At 33.6% G+C, this 17,151-nt stretch overlaps 2 protein-coding genes across 7 annotated transcripts in view; one reads left to right on the forward strand and one right to left on the reverse strand.

Moving 5' to 3' along the window:
* The window catches only part of LOC149477329 (uncharacterized), a 36,730-nt gene that overhangs the window by 1,545 nt on the left and 18,034 nt on the right, over positions 1 to 17,151 (reverse strand). Inside the window, exons 4-18 of one of the 6 annotated variants that reach the window (XM_089710786.1) lie at positions 14,098 to 14,211; positions 13,657 to 13,803; positions 12,817 to 12,930; positions 11,985 to 12,028; positions 8,382 to 8,546; positions 7,912 to 8,043; positions 7,446 to 7,472; positions 7,158 to 7,193; positions 6,427 to 6,453; positions 6,176 to 6,217; positions 5,829 to 5,855; positions 5,399 to 5,431; positions 5,053 to 5,106; positions 830 to 980; positions 255 to 404 (exon numbers count right to left, since the gene is read on the reverse strand). In XM_089710786.1, coding sequence (XP_089566912.1) covers positions 255 to 404; positions 830 to 980; positions 5,053 to 5,106; positions 5,399 to 5,431; positions 5,829 to 5,855; positions 6,176 to 6,217; positions 6,427 to 6,453; positions 7,158 to 7,193; positions 7,446 to 7,472; positions 7,912 to 8,043; positions 8,382 to 8,546; positions 11,985 to 12,028; positions 12,817 to 12,930; positions 13,657 to 13,803; positions 14,098 to 14,211 — 1,263 coding nt within the window. The remainder of the gene's footprint in view (positions 1 to 254; positions 405 to 829; positions 981 to 5,052; positions 5,107 to 5,398; positions 5,432 to 5,828; positions 5,856 to 6,175; positions 6,218 to 6,426; positions 6,454 to 7,157; positions 7,194 to 7,445; positions 7,473 to 7,911; positions 8,044 to 8,381; positions 8,547 to 11,984; positions 12,029 to 12,816; positions 12,931 to 13,656; positions 13,804 to 14,097; positions 14,212 to 17,151) is intronic. The other 5 variants (XM_089710791.1, XM_089710787.1, XM_089710788.1 and 2 more) reach the window with 5 other exon arrangements.
* On the forward strand, positions 14,433 to 16,737 carry LOC149477330 (uncharacterized). Its single transcript, XM_089710816.1, has one exon. It carries the CDS (start codon positions 14,613 to 14,615, stop codon positions 15,372 to 15,374), a length of 762 nt encoding a protein of 253 aa, XP_089566942.1. The 5' UTR covers positions 14,433 to 14,612; the 3' UTR covers positions 15,375 to 16,737.

A 17,151-nucleotide genomic window follows, 5' to 3' on the forward strand; every position in this document is an offset into this window, starting at 1 on the left:
CGCACGCAAATGAGTGATCCGAGTAAAAATACACAAAACAAATCAAATTTATTATCATTTAAATTAATTAAAATAAAATAATTTAAAGACAAACAACACAGACATTTATTGTGAAATTTTTTTTGCGATATGAAAAAAAATGTTAAAATATGTTACATATAATTATTATTCAAAAGGACTTCTGGAAGAACTTTAATTGAATAAATAAATGTTTGAGTTTGAGTTAGAGTTTTAAAGAGTCCTGTAATCCTCACCTGGTGCATTAATATCATTTTCTGTGCTCTCTTGACATATTTTCATAGTGCACGTAGCGTGGTTCCCATCTGAGGTGCACCTGCATACATTGCACCCTTGTTCGAACACACTCCCGGGAGTGCAGTCCGTATGATTTAGTGATGTTACTTCTGGAAATAATTAGAGTAACACATTTGGGGCACAGTAGTGTATTTTACTTCGTTTTATGATTTAACTGTTATTCTATAATATACATATATAATAGATATTGATGTTAAATAAAAACGAGAAACTTCTAGAGATATAATTCTCTGAAGCATGTCGAAGTATTACTGTCGATTATATAATTACATATTTTAATGGAAATATTGTCTGTTTTAATTTAAAGTTTATGTGTTGCAGGCAAATTGTATAATTTCCCGTTTACAAACACTCGGCCATTTTGTAATGTATATCATTAATATTATATAAAATAATCAAAATTAACTAGACTTACATTATAAATTATCATTACAATTAAGGGAAGCTATTCCTTTTATCCACAATCCAGTATCATTCAAAACTTCACATAAATAATTAAAAAATCAAATCAAACCTCGCTTAGCCCGGTCCCCTCCATTCCCGTTGCTGTTAGAAGCGGCACAATCGTTCCTTGTACAGGAGAAGTTCTGCCCCTCGTTGTCGCAGAGGCACTTATTGCAGTCCATCCTGAACTCGAGGCCGGGTTGGCAGGCCTTCGGCGTCCCCTACTGGATACACCACACGCGTTATATCTTGCTTTATATATGTCGAAGCCATCTGATTGAATTTGCTATTTGATTGAATGACTAGCGCGTTCATTGAATGACGACGAGGGAATTTACATTTTCCAAAAGTCAACAGTTCAACAATATGCCGAGCCTTTTATTCTCGCTCTGTTCAATGGGCTATGTTCTCTAACTAGTTGGACGTTGAGTGACGCTTATGAAATCAACGTTCGGCCTAGTCGTTCAATTGATGTCGTCATTCAATGAAAGCGCTAGTCATTCAATTCAATAGCAGATTCAATCAGATGACGGAGAAATATAATAACGAACCCGTCCAAAATCAAGTATTTCTATAGCTCATGTGTTATTCTGATGTATGACCTACATCTGATGTATAATTTACAGTAAAAATCCGTTTATACGTTTTTTCATGAAAGAGAAACAAACATATATTCTCAAAAACTTTCGCAGTTATAATATTTGAGGTTGGAATGGCTGGCCTTCGGCGTCCCCTATTGGATGCACCGCACGCCTTATATCTTTCTTTATAAAGCAACTAGCTAAAAAACCCGGCTTCGCCCGGGAGTTGATATGAGATGACGTGGTAGAGTCGAAATAAAAAAATAAACTATGACGTAAAAAGTAAAAAAAAAATTTATTGAAAACGTTTTCTCATTATTTACAATACTTGTTTATAAACAACATTTTTCATTTTATTGTCCGGAGTATATATACATAAATTTTTCGGATTTCCTACTCTTGAAGCAAGCTACATATAGCTGACCGTGAGAGAAGCAGGATTCTTTGAGGTTAATGCCACAATATTTTAAAGATTGTCCTTGCGCTTTGTTAATTGTAAAACTAAAGGTTAATTTTATTGGAAACTACAGTCTTTTAAATTGAAATGGCAATTCCGAAGAGATCAGTGGTATTCTAGGTATAAATACTGTCTGTCCTTTGGTCTTTCCAGAAATAAGTTCAGCTTCAATGATATTATTCGATAGCTGTTTTACGATCATTCTAGTTCCATTACATAATTTTGGGGAGTTGAGATTTCTGAGTAGTATGATTGGAGTTCCAATTTTCAGACGAAGGCAGTGTAATGGCATTCCTGGTACTTGTAAAGAGTTTAGAAATTCAGTGAGGAAGTTGACACTTTCTTCAATAGATACCATCGTGTCGATCGATTTATATATTTTCTCTTCATCAGGTATTTTCTTCAGAATATTAAAATTGATATCGTCAACAATATTATTTTTAGTGGCCAAAATTGCTCTTTGAAATAACCACTCTGCATTAGTATAGTTCTGAATAATATTTGGATAAATTTTGTCGATTAGTTCGTCTTCAGTAGTAATATAGCCATATATTACAGAAATCACTGTTAAGTTCAATGAGGCCGGTCGTTTGGTCAGTAGGATATGTACCTTCGCCGATTTGTAAAAGTATTTTAGCAAATTGTGCTGTTGTTTCATCTCTTGATAATTCAACTCTCATGTTTTTTGTTAATTGCAGTATTTGGACTTGTAGCCAGAGATGTGATTTTTTCAAGCATGCATTGATATCGTCTTCTGATGTTGTCTTGGGAATAACTGGAAGTGTTTGTCGAAAATCTCCTGAGAGTATGAGTAGAGCTCCTCCCATTATTTCAGAGTTTTTTCGCAATTCTTGTAATGTTCTGTCCATGGCTTCTATAAATTTTTTATGGGCCATGGTGCATTCATCCCAGATGAAAATTTTAGCTTGGTTTAGAATTTACCACGTCCAGATTTTCCTGAAATTTTACATACCGGGAATTGTTGTTCGGCTATATTCAATGGTAGTTGTAAGGCAGAATGGGCAGATCGTCCTCCTTCCATAAGTGTGGCTGCAATGCCAGATGATGCTAGTGCCAGTGCGATGAGTTTTTTAGCACGTATTTCCGCCAGTATTAGATTTATGAGAAACGTTTTACCGGTGCCTCCTGGTGCGTCCAAGTAAATAATTCCACCAATATCGTTATTTATCCGGCTCATTATAACGTCGTAAACTTTTTTTTTATTGTCATTGAGAGTTGTGAGCATTGTATTCAAGTAGTTGATTGATGTTGTAACTTTTTTCCTTCATAATTTCGTAGTTTAGCACACTAAAAGCATTTCTTTGTGGTGCTGGCATTCCAAGTTCTACTTAGGCTTGATTATTTATTGCTAAACATTTATCTTCTAAGCGAATGAGTGTTTCATTGAAGATCTCGTCATTGAATTCTATAGTCAGTTCAGGATTAGCTTGTCGGACTTGGTACAATATATCATCACTCATACTCCTTTTGAAAGAGTCCCATAGCTGTTTTGGGTTTGATGGGTTACATGTTGTTAATATTATAGGGAAATTTCACGAAAAAAACCCACAAATAACTTATTTCTATTTCGTTTCAAAATCGAGAGTTAATTAAACACACTATTAAAAATACTCACACGTGATACTTCTAAATAAAGGCTCACAGATAACTTCTCTTATTTTCGTTTTGAAATCGCTCGTTTCGCTGTTCAAATTAAACTAACTCTGGTGAGCGACACCGGGCTCTTATATTCAGAGAGCTAGGCTCTAGAATATTCGAGAAAATTTGAAAATATTTTCTCTCTCACACCTTCTAGAGTATTCTGGTCACTATCGTCCGCCATAATAAAAGGTTCTATAGCGGTAGCATTTGTACTAAAAGCGCGAAATTTTAAAACCTAAATTTTTTAAGGTTTTGAGAACTAATTTGGATAACTAAAATTATGTCGCTTTAACTCCAAAATATAAGTTAGCTAATGACGTACAAATACACAAAATTTAATAACTTTATTATAGCATCAAATTAAATTTAAGACTTTATTGAAATTTGCTCGCAACGCTTTTGGAAATGCAACCCAAACAATCGTTGTCCTGAATGAAGTTCAAATATTCGATAACAGATGGCGCCACTATGTAGGGTTGGAAAGTTCCTTATATCTTTAGAAACACGCCCTTAGATTAAAACGGGAACTTTCTAGCTTCTGTAGCGGTAGCGTATGTAGTAAAGGCGCGAAATTTAAAAACCTAAATTTTTTAATATTTTGAGAATTAATTTGGATAACTAAAATTATGTCGCTTTAACTCCAAAATATACGTTAAATAATGACGTATAAATACACAAAATTTAAATTTAAGATTTTATTGAAATTGGAATTTTAAATTTCGCGCCACTACTACACATGCTGCAATGGCTCACAACTATGGAGACTACACACTATGTCTATTGGAGTGTAATATAGTCTCCGAAGTTCAAATATTCGATAACAGATGGCGCCACTGCACTTAATTTCCAAGTTGAAGGGTCGGAAAGTCCCTTATATCTTTAAAAACATGCCCTTTAGATTAAAACGGGAACTTTCTTGTTCGAGGGGGGATAAAGGGCTATCACACCACATAAGTCCCTTTATCGTGTCGGGACTCCTTTTTAAGTTTTATCGGCACGCACATTTTATCGACTTAGTTTTATTATATATATAGATTATGTAGCTTTCAGTACAAATATCATGTAAAAGAATGGCTCCGTTGCGACGAGAAAGAGAGACAAACAATGTTTTTATGAAATTATGAAATAATGAAAAATATCTGCCAAATTAATTGTAATGATCGCCGCTTGACTCAACATAGAGATATTAATTGTGATAAGAATTTGCCGTCGTACCTAGTTATAAAAACTTAATTGCTGACAACCATGTTAACAATGTTGTTTAGTCTATAAATATAAGCAAGAACTAGTGTATTGATTTGAGATTATTTATAATTTCGTGATACAGGCAGTTTTATGCAGTGATTTTAATAGTAATTGCTGAACTTTGTGTTTGAGCGCATGTGCCATCAAATAATAATAATTAATTTTAGTATTAGAAAGTGCTACAATTGAGTGAAAACTAATAATTTAAATTGAAAGAAGTGATTAAAGGCATAAGGAATATAGGCTAGTGTAGTTTTATATTATCTGTGCTTTTTAGACAAGTAATAAATTATCTGTGCTTGAGTGTTGCCAGATACAAAAAGAAGACGCCTCAAAATTATGGCGTACCTTTATAATTGGAGCAACCCTTGATTGCGTTGTTTCATCTGGATTTGATTTTTGCTGTAACATTTATTTTACTATGGATTTTCTAATTATAGTTAAATATCTAATAAACTAGCTGCTCGCTTCGCACGGGTGGGTGTTATTGTAAGATTTTCAAATTGTTAACAGTTATCATCACATTCGGAGAGGAAACACATAGTTACATAAAAATAATTATTAAGTAATCTAACAAATACAAATTCACTTAAAGTTGAGCCGTTCTTGAGTAACTAACAGAACTTTTAGTAATATATACTAATGTATTATATGAGAATTGAGATGTATATAGATATAGTAATTTATTAATTACCTGCGAAGACGCCCGCTTTCTCCTTAGTGGTACCTTAAAATATACAAAAGGAGTATTAAAATATAGCCTGTGTTGCAAGGGAATTAATATAGCTTCTAACTTTTCCAAATAGCTTATTTGGTTAGTTATCTATACTAATATTTATAAAGCTTGTTTGTTTATTTGAACGCGCTAATCTCAGGAACAACTGGTCCAATTTGAAAAAAATTTGGGAGTTAGATAGCCCATTTATCGAGGAAGGAGGCTATGCATAAAGCCTTCTAATGCGGGTGAAACCGCGAGGCACAGCTAGTTGTTAATATAACAATAAATTTTCTGCACATTTTTTATTACAGATGAAAAAGATGGTATAAAAATTGCAAGAAACGCGCTTCTTAATAATGTACGATTTTCTGTTTAAAAATATAATATAAATAAATTAAATTTTTACCTCAGTCATGTTCCGGCTTAAAATAAACTGAAAAAATAAAGTATTTCTTGTAATATCGTATAGAAGAACATTATCATGTACATAAATATTATTAGCTACATATACTAATATTATAAAGCTGAAGAGTTTGTTTGTTTGAACGCGCTAATCTCAGGAACTACTGGTCCGATTTGAAAAATTCTTTCGGTTTTAGATAGCCCATTTATCGATGAAGGCTATAGGCTATATATCATCACGCTAAGACTAATAAGAGCGGAGTAACGCGGGTAAAACCGCAGGGGCACAGCTAGTAAATGATATAATCGATTATCTTTACAAAACTATACCTAAATCAATAATTATAATACCTCTAGCTCTGTGCTGTTCCATCTAACAGGAACTTCGAATTTCTGAAATTAAAAAAAATATGTTTTATAAAAAAAATATTTAAATTATTGCTTTTAGTAACTATATAAGAATGAAAAATATTAACTTTTTGCCATAGCAAAAAACACTCATCGGATCTCATCTCAATCGCAAGAGAGGCGCATCTTGATATTAAAAATAATTATCTTTAAAATATGATAATTTAAAAAATTGATTAAAATTATGTTCTTACGTCTGTAAAGTTCGGCCTGAAAGGAAGCTGAAAAAAATGAAAAATATTACGTTTAATAGTGGTATCATATGTGGAAAAACAATTGTTTAAAATCCCTACTTTAATATTATAAATGCGAAAGTAACTCTGTCTGTCTGTTACGCTTTCCCGCTTAAACCTCTCAACCGATTTTAATGAAATTTGGCACAGACAATCTTTAGACCCTGAGAAAGAACATAGGCTACCTTTTATCAAAACACCACGCGGGCGAACCCGCGGGCGGAAGCTAGTATTAGTATTAGAATTATAGTATAATATTAGTACAAATCTTCTTATATATAAAAATGAATCGCAAAATGTGTTGGTAAGCGCATAACTCGAGAACGGCTGAACCGATTTCGATAATTCTTTTTTTATTATATTCCTTGAAGTACGAGGATGGTTCTTATGTAGAGAAAACGTAAATATTATGTACCACGGGCGAAGCCGGGGCGGACTGCTAGTCATATAATAAAAAAACGCACTTAAACTCATGAAATTGTTGTTTTGCCACTGAACCTTGATAAGTGTAAAAAGTTTGAATTAAATCCGTCAGAATTAAGTGGGACAAGCGAGTCTAAAGGAATCGGTTAGATACATACAAACAAACAAAAGCAGCCAATAAAAGCGTGTTAAGAATACCTACATCTCTAAAACTAAAAAATATCTATGGTAAATATAATACATTGAATAATATCTTTTAATTAAATTACCTCTGTGCCATTCCGTCTCAAAGAAAATTCTCGTATCTGGAACAACAAAAAAAAATATTTCAAGGTTAGAAACACTTGAACCGTTACATTTTTTTTTCAGACTCTTTAATATAGGTAACTCTTTAATATGCTCTAAAAAAATAAAAAAAAAACAGTATGTAAATAATTATATCAAGATTTCTTCCAGGCAACTGGGATAAAAAGTAATCAGCTTGATAAAATTTAAATAAACGATTATATATAATTATATCAACAAATAATAATTAATTAATAGTATTATGTGATTACCTCTGTAAAGTTTCTTCTAATAGAACTCTGAAAAAAAAAGAAAAATTTAAGGATTTAATAATATAATTTCCATACAGTATCATTCCGCCACCTTATAAATTAACCCAATTTTAACGCAAAACAAAAATTTTTGAATATAAAATTCGGATAAATTTTCAATTCTCATTCTCAGACCAATAAAGACTTTATGGGCCCTTTTTACGATGGGCAGCGTTGGCCCAACAAATCATCGTCATGTTTGTCGTCATTACGACGGTTATGAATAAACATAATATTATACAATGCAACCAATCGTAGACATTTAGGCCCTCTACACGGCGGTATACATTACTATCGTGATTGTCTCTGCTCGCCCAACGCTGCCAATTATAAAGTCCAATCGTGATTCTAAGCTCGAATACAAAATTTTGCGTAGTCTTTTAAAATGTAATTAAACCATCACCATTAAGATTGCCATACAACAAACCTTTGTACTATCTTCGGGAAGGCATGCACGACGAGTACAGTGAGATGACGTACCCGTGGAATCACAATAACATATATTGCAATTCATTTCATACACACTGTTTGGGCGACACTGTTTTTGTGTGGGCAAATTCTGTTCGAGAATATGGTAACACAATAATGACATGAAATGACATGTTAAATGAAAGACGAATGAATGAAATGAATGAACGAAATTTGACTATTTTGAAGACAGAATGAGAATGACATGATGTACCTGTGGCGGATTTATTTTTCAGCTGTTCAAATTAAAAAAAAAGTTATGTTTTTAAATTGGAAGACCGATATTCCAAACCGAAATGACAGAAGTATAAAACGTACGCTTTAATTTTTTTGGATGGCAACATTTTTTCTGTCCCCAAATTTGGCGCCTACTATTTGTATATTAATAAATCCGCTACCAAATTCATTTATTTTGTATGAAAACTTTACCTCGATTTCCTTAAAGCTTTTGTCCAACAGATTAACACAGGATTTTCTCGTACAATAGAAGCTTGTACCATCTTCATTGCACCAGCAAGTGTTACAGTCCTTAATGAACATGCGGTTTGCCGCGCAAATAACAGCCTTCGTTGTGTTGCCACTTGTTTTCAATATCTATAGAAATGTGTGGAATGATATATGTTTAAAGAACGTGAGTGAATTGAAAAGAGAGAATTACGCAATACATGTTAGGTATACGAAGGAAAAATATGAATGCATTTCAATTTTCAAGTGGTAGTAAGGAAATTTGTTATCATATTAGGAGGTGAATGGTGGTGAACTTTTAAATCACTCATCATTATTAGATACTAGCGGTCCGCCCCGGCTTCGCCCGTGGTACATATTTACGTTTTCTCTACATAAGAACCATCCTCGTACTTCAAGGAATATAATAAAAAAAGAATTATCGAAATCGGTTCAGCCGTTCTCGAGTTATGCGCTTACCAACACATTTTGCGATTCATTTTTATATATAAGATTTATGTTATTGAAGGGCAACGGTTGTATTTCTCCTGTACAATTATTCTAAGTAACAAATAAGAATGATTGTACCTACTTATCAAGTGTTTTAAAAACGTATAAACTCTTGGTATAAACCATGTACATGACACATGAAATGTAACTGAAACCTTAGCTTAGAATATATGACAGAACAAAATTAACGAAATAATACAATAAATAAAACATCCAAAATGCAAAATCGTTTAATCAAAAATATAATATTCGATGTCATTTTCAGTCCTCAGTTCAAGCTTATTGTTATGGTATAATTGGCTTCATATCCTGAAACAATAATTTTAATACAGTTATCACAGATTCCAATAAAAACACTTGAGAGGTGTCAAGCGACAACCAGATGGAACGAAGTTAGATAATAACTTGCTTGCTTTCTATGGGAGATAGATAGAGAAACACGCGCACGCCGCACGGCTTACATATAGCAAAAAGTGTCGTTACAACTTTTTGTCTTAATTCCGTCTAGCCTCCTTCGCAACGCGCGATAAGGAACTTCGTTCCACTAAATTAAAGGAATAGTTAAGATTGTTTTTCAGTGCCTACAACATTGTCCTATTGGAATGAGATTTTTTTTAAGAAAAAGAAATTGATTTTACTATTTTATTTAAAAAAAATCATTTATAAGCATTTCAATGCTATAAAATTTAATATCTTATAGTGTACCTGCAATTCGCTAAATATTTCCACATCATCAGGCAAGGGACATGGCTTGTTGGTGCAAGCGTAGTTGCTGCCGTCAACATTGCATCGGCAAGTGTTGCAACCCATATAGAAGATACCACGAGGTTTGCATACCGTTTGTCGCTCTATGTGGTCTGGACCCTGAAATAGTGTGTGGAATAGTATATTTAAATTAGTTGGATCCCGCTTGTGCGCTTGGTTTCCGGGTAAAAGGCATTAGATAATAATTATCGCTTCAGACAATAATAATTATCGATTGATATATATACCAAATTTCATAAAAATCAGGTCAGCCGTTTTTTTCGTAAATGTAACAAACGTGTATAACTACATTTATTAATTACAAATTTTTTCATTTCTAATAGCAGTAGATGAGAGTAGCAGGGTGCGCTGTTTCACTTCTTTTGGCTCTAACATGTTTACACGTAATTTCTCATACATAATTTTAACTAACTAATAATATCTAGTAATCGAGAAAGTGACTATTAATGCAACAATAATAGCAGTCTGTTTGTTATCAACAAAAATAACGCGTTCCATCGTTACAAATTACAATATTGTAATCATAGAAATAATGTTTCATATTGGTTAAGATGGTTGTTTAATCATCTCAATAGATGGCCTGGGGTGTCTCTTAGCACTAGCAATAGTTAATAGTACAGCATTAGACACATAAAACTGAAAGAATAGAATATCAGTATGTTTTCTATGGAGTCTCACGTTGAGTCCCTCTGGCAAAACCAGCATCAAACAAACTTACCCCTTCAGCCTTAAAAACTTCAACGTCATCATTGATCACCCGTTTGTCACAATCTTCAGCGGTACAAGAATAGCTCTGACCATCGATCGCACAGGCACAATCGTTGCAATCAATCCTGAATTTTGCATTTGGTTTGCAAACTGCCCGTTTTTTTATTTTATGTGATGTTACGTTTGGGTCGGAAGAGCCAGTCTGAAATGGAAGTTGGTTGAGTAAAGGTTGAGTAATAAATAGGAAAAGTATCAAGAGTATGAATAAATAATTAAGTAGTAAGTATTGCAATTTTTAACAACTCGCAGACAAACAAACTTAACATATTTCGTAATCTATGTAACAATATCATTAAATAATAACCCGTTTGCGGTCTACGGTGCCACAGACACAAACACAAATAGCGGTCAAACACTTAACATCCCTCTTTTTGCATCGGGGGTTAAAAATATACCATGTCGGATACTATACATTGTCTTTGTATTGCAGAATAAAAAAAAAATCATTTGATTTACTAACCTCATCCGTAGCATTAACTTTTCCAGCTTCTTTAGGTTTATAACACAGTTTTAGAGTACAAGCAAAGTTTTCGCCATCAGCACTACAGAGACATGTATTGCAATCTTCTTCAAATGTTGTGTTTGGTTCACATCGGGAACGCTTTTTAATACTATGTATGTGTTGAATAAATCTATTATAACCCTGAAATTTTAGATGTTATATAATTTAATACTTTTTCAAATTTTCACATACTTCAAGAAACTTAAAACCACTATTTTTATGATACTTCATACTTTTCTAATGGTCTGATAAATCAGAACATAAGAAAAAATATGAAACGTTAAATATTATTTTGATATTTAATTATTTAAGTACAATACAAAACAAAAAGTAAATAGTTTAAATTTATACTTACGTATCTTCACATATAACAGTTTACCTTTACCAAGTGATTGTGTAGATTATCACAAATGTAAACAAAAAACATGAAAACCCATCACCGACTATGTCGAAAAAATCACGTATAAATTTCTTATTACTATCAAAAAATGTTATTCACTTTATGCAATAACAGAAAATATGAATCATCCATTGACGCACAATAAACAATAAAACAGACTCACAATCACGCTCAAAAATTGTCGGAAACAAAACTCTGCCCACGCGTGTATTTGGCAGAGTTATTATAATGAGCGATACAAATGACTTTAAACATTACGGCCTTAACATAAGGTGCAAATTTTAATTCATAGTTTATAAAAACGTCGTTCGGACATTTTCAAACGGTCTTTTAGGCGATTGTGAGTCTAGTAGTCAATAATACGTCAATAGAACTAACTATTAAATGAATTAGATATCTTCAAAATAACGACGAATTAACACAAATGTGCGGTAAAAATTATGAATGAATTGAATGAATGAATTGTGCCGGTGCAACAAATACGTTATTTAAAGACTAGGATTATGAAAAAATATCTATTGAATTAAAAACCGTATGAAGTTTGAACAATGTTAAACACGTAAACGTTGTATGAATAAAAAATGTGCTCAGAAAATTATAAGTGACGAAATGTGTACAATATAATATGACTTAAAATACTTACGGAGCCAATTCTTGGTTTCACTGGTTTCCCACTCCAATCTGTTACTGAAATTAATTACAATATGTTAATTTAATTTCAACATTACACTCAATTAAAAAAGGTTATTTATAAGCTCTATAACAGAATCATTCAATCTAGATTTGTAATAAAAAATTATCGTGTAAATCAGACTTACAACTGTTATCAAATTTGTAAATTTCGAATGTCAGTATTTCTCCGTAGATTGTAATTTCTTTATCTATTTCTTCTAATTTTCCAACTCAAAGAACCTGTGTCAACTGTGTCAAGTGACCTTTCGTAGCCAACAGGTTATATCTACAGTTATGAACTACCAGCCATATGGCTTTGTATTAATAAAAACTAAAAAGGCGTATCCGTTAGGAAGAGTAAATTGAGCGGCGCCAATTAATAAAGGATCTAACTGTCTAGGTTATTTATCAAACCGCGAATTTGCGGCTGGAATCTGGATGCGACAGATTAATTACTAAAAGATAACATTCACGATTTGGTTGAAACCTAGTAAAATAAGGCATAAATAATTTTTCCACAATTCCTTTCTCTAAAGAATTTATATAATACTAGCTTTCCACCCGCGGCATCGCCCGCGCAAACAAAAACCCGCATAGTTCCCGTTCCCGTGGGATTTCCGGGATAAAACCTATCCTATGTCCCGGGGTAAAAAGTAGCCTATGTCCTTTCTCGGGTATCAAAATATCTCAATACATACCAAATTTCATGCAAATTGGTCCAGTAGTTAAGGCGTGATTGAGTAACAGACAGACAGAGTTACTTTCGCATTTATAATGTTAGTATGGATGATCATAAGACTTACTATTCATTATAGGACAGCCCATCCTTGTGCACATCGCTATACCTTCAGATGTGCACCAGCATGAGTTGCAATCATCTTTCCACTCTGATTCTGGCGCACAACGGAATTCTGGCTCTGAAAATCATGTAAATAAACATTATATAGGAATTGATTTTGATTGTGGCTATTTCAATTATTCGCTATCTATCATATTCATTGAAAGTTCTAAAAAATCTTTTTAATCCATGTAATTTTTTAACTAGCTATGCTCCGCGGTTTTACTCGCAGTGCTCCGCTCTAGTACTGATAATATATAGCCTATAGCCTCCCTCGATAAATGGGCTATCTAACACCGAAATAATTTTACAAATCGGACCAGTAGTTCCCAAGATTAGCGCGTTCAAACAAAAAACTATACAGCTTTATAATATTAAAGTATATATTGCAAATTAAAATGTGTTCAAATTCGTTTGAGTACAATTGGACAATTCGATTGGACAATAATAATCAAAAATATGTATACCTGAAGCCTATAAGTAGGTACTAAAATCGAAGTCCAATCTGCAATTAAAAGACAATTTTCCAATTTTCTTGCCCCGGATAATTTTGTGCTTCAATGTAAACTCATTCTATATCTATACTAATATTATAAAGCTGAATAGTTTGTTGGTCTGTTTGATCGCACTAATCTTAAGAACTACTGGTCTAATTTGAAAAATTCTTTCGGTGTTGGATAGCTCATTTATCGAGGAAAGATATAGGCTTCATAATATTATCATCACGCTGAGACCAAGAAAAGCGGAGCCACGCGGGTGAAATCACGGAGGACAGTTAGTTTTAAATAATTGGTATAAAACTTACCATTTTCTTGTCCCGGACAGTCATTGTGTGAACACCTTGGGTATCCATTCTCTGAACACTTGCAGTCATTGCATCGGCTCATCCACATTGTTCCGGGTAAGCATTCCTTTCCGAATGCTTCCTTGGATTTTGTTATTATTGGTGTTCCTGTAATATTGTTTATAGGAATCTATCAATATGTTTTATTAAACTGTAGTAAGGGTATTGGAAAGGGTTATACTATTTACAAGTAGAGTATATTAGTCACACGATTTCACTTAAGAGGTCGTCAAAAAATGTCTGAGCAACGTTGTGCATTAGAAAACTCTTCTTAATACACGCGAAGGCAGAGTTTTACTTTGGACAATTTTTAAGCGTTATTGTGATTCTAGTGGTTAAGGTTGTTGTAAAGAATCTATTAATTAATAATTTATTATTAAAGCTATATTAGGTAAAACTTACTCGATATTTTCACACATTCTTTCATCGAGCAAAGCCCGACACCATTTTCAAGGCACATGCACGTGCCGCAGGCTCTTTTGAATGTTGTATGTGGTTTGCACCGTAATGGCTCATCTGAAATTTTAAGACTTGGAATATTAGTTTTATTCAAATAACATCATAATTTTTGCATAATGCATAATTAAAAACGAAAGAGCGTAAGTTTCTCTTGTACAAAAAAAATAGATACCAAGACATTTAAAATGATTTATGGTAACTTGAAGACAAGAGAGAAGTTAAAGGTAATTTAACTAAGTTTTTTTCGAGGTAAGGTTTTTTTTTCGAGGGTAGGAGCAAAAAGAGACACACGTTTTTTAGTAAGCTGTTATATTTAAAATTCAATTTTACATACAAACACATAGTTTTAATTTACCTGTATGTGTTAATTTTGCACCTTCACCTACCAGTTAAATCTCCATATATTAATATCCAACAATTACACACTAGAACTATTACTTCACTTTTGGAACCACACAATGGAATCTGTCAAACAATCTATGACAGACATGGCAGCGATGTTCAATGCTAAAATGGCTGAATTCCAGCGTGACCTGCACAATGTTAATAACACCAACAATTCCCAACCTGCTTCTACCAGCCCCACTTCAAAATTAGCAGCGGAGTTTAACACCTTCCGCTCTTTTGTTGTATCTTCTCTGCATACTTTGCAATTGCAAATTGAGTTCCTCTCAAATGAGTATATCAAATGGGAGATAAGAAGTCGGAGGAAAATGTTGTTATTACATGGAATACCAGAAACCTCAAAAGAAAATCCTGCGAATTTAGTTGCCAAAGTAGTGGTGGATAACTTAAAAGTATCTCAGTTTAATCAGGAAGCTATTTCCCGGTGTCATCGTTTGGGTTCAATGAAGTCTGATAAGCCCAGGCCCATTATTATTAAATTTAAAGATGTTGCTTTAAGAGACACCATTTGGTTTTCAAAGACCTCTCTGAAGGGCACTGGATACACACTGTCAGAATTTCTTATTAAGGAAAGACATGATGTTTTCATCTCTGCAAGAACCCGCTTCGGTGTAGCCAATTGTTGGTCCAAAGATGGTTACATCATTGTTCAAGCTCCAGATGGCTCAAGACATAAGATTACAACAATGGCAGATCTTGAAACCATTCCTTCAGCTGCCGGGGGTTCAGCTTCAACAGCCACAAATTTGCCACAAGCCAATCAATCGAAGCCGGTTTCAAATGTAAGGCCCAAGAGGTTCGGCAAAGTTAAGTAAGCATTCAATGCATGTTTATTTCTATTGTATATCTTGCCCAGAAATGATTTAGCTATTTAATTCAGTTTCTTGGAGTTCTCACTATGTTAATATCTCTTCCCTTAATTTGCTATGCTTCTTTATATTTTCATATATGAGCTTTTGGTTGTATTTTAGTAATTAGTATATTCTTATCTTGTTATGTACCTACTTTTGTTATAGTTAATACATAATAATATTACTACCCTTACATTTAAATGCTAGATACCCGATTGTAAATTTATTATTGTAAACAGCACTTTGGCTATTGTCATTTGTCAATTAATATTTAATGTCAAACTTCACTTTTATAATATTATCAGTTGCGTGGATACTAGCATATTTGAATTCGCACAGACAGTAATTGTTTTAGCTTTTGTTGTAATTTTTATTTTATATTTTATATGAATGTAACTGGTGGTAAAGGTTATGTTTGAGAGTTAGATTTCTTATTATATTTTTATTTGCTTATTATTAGTTATTTAAATATATATACGTAGTATATATTATATTATATTTTATTATTTATGAATTTAAATTGTAGTACAGAGAATGAAAGTTTCATTTCCCTAAATTCAAGCAATGATTTCTCAGAAGATGACAGCTTCCATAGTACAACCTGTTCTCCTACTCCTTGCATTTCTTCCCTTTTTTCTAATGCTAAGAATACCTTAAATATTGTACATATTAATGCGCAGAGTATTCCGGCACACTATCCCGATCTCCTAGCTACTTTCGACTCCAACCCTGTTCACGCAATTTTAGTTTCTGAGTCCTGGCTAAAACCCTGTCTCCCTTCCTCTTCGTATAGTCTTCCTGGATTTAATTTGATTAGAAATGATCGCATCGGCCGAGCAGGCGGCGGGGTGGCTATATATTTGCGGTCTCAAATTTCTTATTCCATTATTAGTTTATCTCCTCAGCCCCCACCTGGCGATGCGGCCGAACATCTTCTTATCGAAATTACTTCCTCGAATACTAAAATCCTTCTTGGTGTCTTCTATTCCCCCAACCTTACAGTTAATTATTTCCCGTCCTTCGATCACATCCTTGAATCCTTTTCACCACTTTATAAGCATATTATCTTTTTGGGAGACTTTAACACTTGCTTACTCAAGGGTGACCATCGCAGCAAAAGGCTTTCATCCATTGTAGATTCTTTCAATCTGAAAATCCTTCCTTCACAAGCTACCCATACCGCTCCTAACTGTATTCCATCTCTCCTCGATCTTGTCATTGTTTCCTCTCCAGAGCATGTCACCGAGCATGGTCAGTGTTCGGCCGACATGTTTTCCTCACACGACCTTATTTTCCTTTCGTATAATTTAAAACCCCCTAAGTTAAAACCAAAAATTTCCATGCATCGTAATTTTGCTAAAATAAACACAGAGCGCCTTTCTGAAGACGCAAGTAAGACTGATTGGTCGGGTATTTTTTCAGCCGATAATATCGATGAGAAAGTGTCTCTTTTTAATTCTCTGATTATTCAACTTTACGATGCGCATGCCCCGCTCCGTCCTGTTAAGTTAAAGCACTTACCAGCTCCATGGATGACAGATGATCTAAAAAAACTGTTAAGAAAGAAGGCGCGAGCAAAGTCTAAATTAAAATTGTCTAACTCGGATACCAATCGGGAAAAATTTAATATAATTCGAAATCGCTGCAATACTTTATGTAGGGATGCACAACGTCAGCACTTTTCCAAATCCATTGACAACGGTGACCCGTCGAAAATGTGGAAATTCCTTAGATCCCTTGG

The sequence above is a fragment of the Colias philodice genome, chromosome 25 (genome assembly GCF_061535455.1).
Source record: "Colias philodice isolate Cphi_HAF_F1 chromosome 25, ilColPhil1 Martin Lab GWU primary, whole genome shotgun sequence".
In the NCBI taxonomy this organism is placed as follows: domain Eukaryota; kingdom Metazoa; phylum Arthropoda; class Insecta; order Lepidoptera; family Pieridae; genus Colias; species Colias philodice.